The sequence below is a fragment of the Brachyhypopomus gauderio genome, chromosome 6 (genome assembly GCF_052324685.1).
Source record: "Brachyhypopomus gauderio isolate BG-103 chromosome 6, BGAUD_0.2, whole genome shotgun sequence".
Lineage (NCBI taxonomy): Eukaryota > Metazoa > Chordata > Actinopteri > Gymnotiformes > Hypopomidae > Brachyhypopomus > Brachyhypopomus gauderio.
Genome location: NC_135216.1, coordinates 4786843 through 4789125, shown reverse-complemented (window position 1 = coordinate 4789125; position 2283 = coordinate 4786843). Strand labels below are relative to the sequence as shown.

The 2283-nt window shown below is 40.6% G+C and overlaps 1 protein-coding gene across 1 annotated transcript in view; it reads right to left on the bottom strand.

Annotated features, from left to right (window-relative positions):
- The window catches only part of rims3 (regulating synaptic membrane exocytosis 3), a 39173-nt gene that overhangs the window by 6709 nt on the left and 30181 nt on the right, over nt 1-2283 (bottom strand). The window contains exons 3-6 of the mRNA XM_077008218.1: nt 1923-2064; nt 1684-1796; nt 357-458; nt 86-225 (exon numbers count right to left, since the gene is read on the bottom strand). Of these exons, the coding sequence (XP_076864333.1) occupies nt 86-225; nt 357-458; nt 1684-1796; nt 1923-2064 (497 nt within the window). The remainder of the gene's footprint in view (nt 1-85; nt 226-356; nt 459-1683; nt 1797-1922; nt 2065-2283) is intronic.

Genomic DNA, 2283 nt, shown 5'->3' with positions numbered 1-2283 from the left:
CTTACAGACAGCAGGACAGAGTGTTAGCGGGGATTGCTCCGGCATGGCCTTGAGAGGCTCAGTGACTGTGCATCATCCTTCTTACCTGCAGCACTTTACCCTGGGGGCCCTCATCAAACAGCAGGGTCTGCTGGTATGTTGGATCCAGACTCTTCTTCACCACTTTGGTCTTCTTCTTGGACAGACATGCTCCGTTCTCCAGAACGTACACCTTTGCATATGTTGCTGCCAGTGACAGGTGAGAGAGGTAAAGACGTTTATCATTGCTCAGTAGTAATTCAACACCACATGCATAGAAACGTAAATAAAAATAAAAAAGAACTGTGAAAACACGGCTCATCCAAAGGGAATTTTACCTGGAATGTTTTTTGAGCCTGGTTTAGGAGTTAATCTTCTGGCCTGGGTGATCTCCACTTCAATTTGGCCACCTCTGTCCACTATACCAATATGTACATCACCTATGCAGGCAGATACATCAGCTTAAGGCACAGGTTTCAAACTCAAAGCCCACGGGCCAAATGTGGCCCATCTCGTCATTATATGTGGCCCGCGAGAGCTTAAAAAGCCTAATTGTCCAAACAAAAAAAAGGTCAAACACGTGCAATTCCCACAATTATGTTACCCGTGAAGTGACTCTACACTGCAGTGTTTCCATATTGATGCAATTTTCCCAATAAGTGTAATTGAGAAATACAAATAATGATCCTAAAATGTCCAGGAAAAGAAACATCAATACAGATGGAAGGATGTTTGAAGAAAGATGGGAAAGTGAATACATGTTTGTGCTTCAAGGAGAAAAACTGGGTTATGAAGTGGTGGCGGTTGTCAAAAAGTACAATCTACGTCAGCATTTTGAGACCAAACACAGAGCTAAATATGCCACAATTAGGCATCAAGAAAAACAACAAATTGCTGAAGAATTAAAATGCAAACTGCGATCGCAACAGAATACGTTCACAACCACAAACAATGCGGCAGTAAAAGCTGGTTTTGTTGTGGCTGAATAAAAATGTATATTTAAATTTTTGAACAAAGGAAATATGATATATTAGATGTTATTTTTCTTTATTCACTTGGATAGTTTGATTGTTGATTGATGGAGTAATGTGGGTTTCATAACCTAACAAATTTAAAGGATTTATGTTATAATAGAGCAACAAGCAAACGTATTTTTTGACATTTATGCAAATATATATGTAATATTTATAACTTGAAAAAGTAATAAATTTAGAGTTATCTAACATTAAGTAGTAGTTACATTTAGAAGTTCTGTGGGCAATGATTATGCTGATGTAGCCCACGGTGAAAATTTGTTTGACACCCTGGCTTAAGGTATCTCCACACACTGTTATCTTGACTTGCAATTTCACTGATAAACAGTAGATGGAGACACAGGAGAGCAAACCACTGTAGTGGTTTCTAAAGATTTGGACAAGTACTCTAATGGTATCTGTGTAGAATAAAACAAATAAGTGTGGATTAGAGAATCATATTAGTGTGGATTAGAATATCAAAACACTCTGTAGAAGGGATTACAGAAAACCCTGCCAGTGTTTCCTGGATTTGAAAATGAGCATTAAGAGCAAAGATAAGGCCTGAAGTTTTGAGGCCTCTGAAGTCAGATTTTAAAACCAATTACAGGAACTTTCCACTAGGGGGCAGCAAATGCACTTTGAAACCTACCCATTGGAGGCGTGGCTAAGGTTTGACGTCCGACTATTTGGGCGGGACCAAGGCCGTCCAGGAAGTCACTAAACTGGTTCTCAGGGCCCAGACGAGTGGTTGGAAAGATAAACCTGTTGGACATCAAATGGAAATGATCTGTTAATTTCCCCAGATAGTCCTCTGATATTTTTTTGTCGTACAGGGCATACATTTGCAGTATTCCATTAACTATTTAAAAAGGACTTTTTTTAACGTACGTTCCATCTGAGCTGTTGCTGTTCGTGCTGCCGTCGGTGGACTCCTTACTACCCTGCCGTGTTACACGGTTCCTCATCTCCACGGCAATACCGGTCTCCGTGCTCCTCCGGATGGTGCTGCGCAACTTCTTTGTAGCGCCATCTGGTGGGATGTATAAAAACAACAGCACGGTCCGATAAAGAACAGGAGGAAATATTGATTTATATGGGCTACACTCTATAAGAGTCATATAACAAACAATCAAACAGACAGATGGGATATGTTTCAATGATGCTACCAGCATGTACCCAGAATCCAGACATAAAACGAGAGAGCGGGTAAAGTGATTTCAGTTGTGTCAGGCCAAGCGCTCGATGCTTG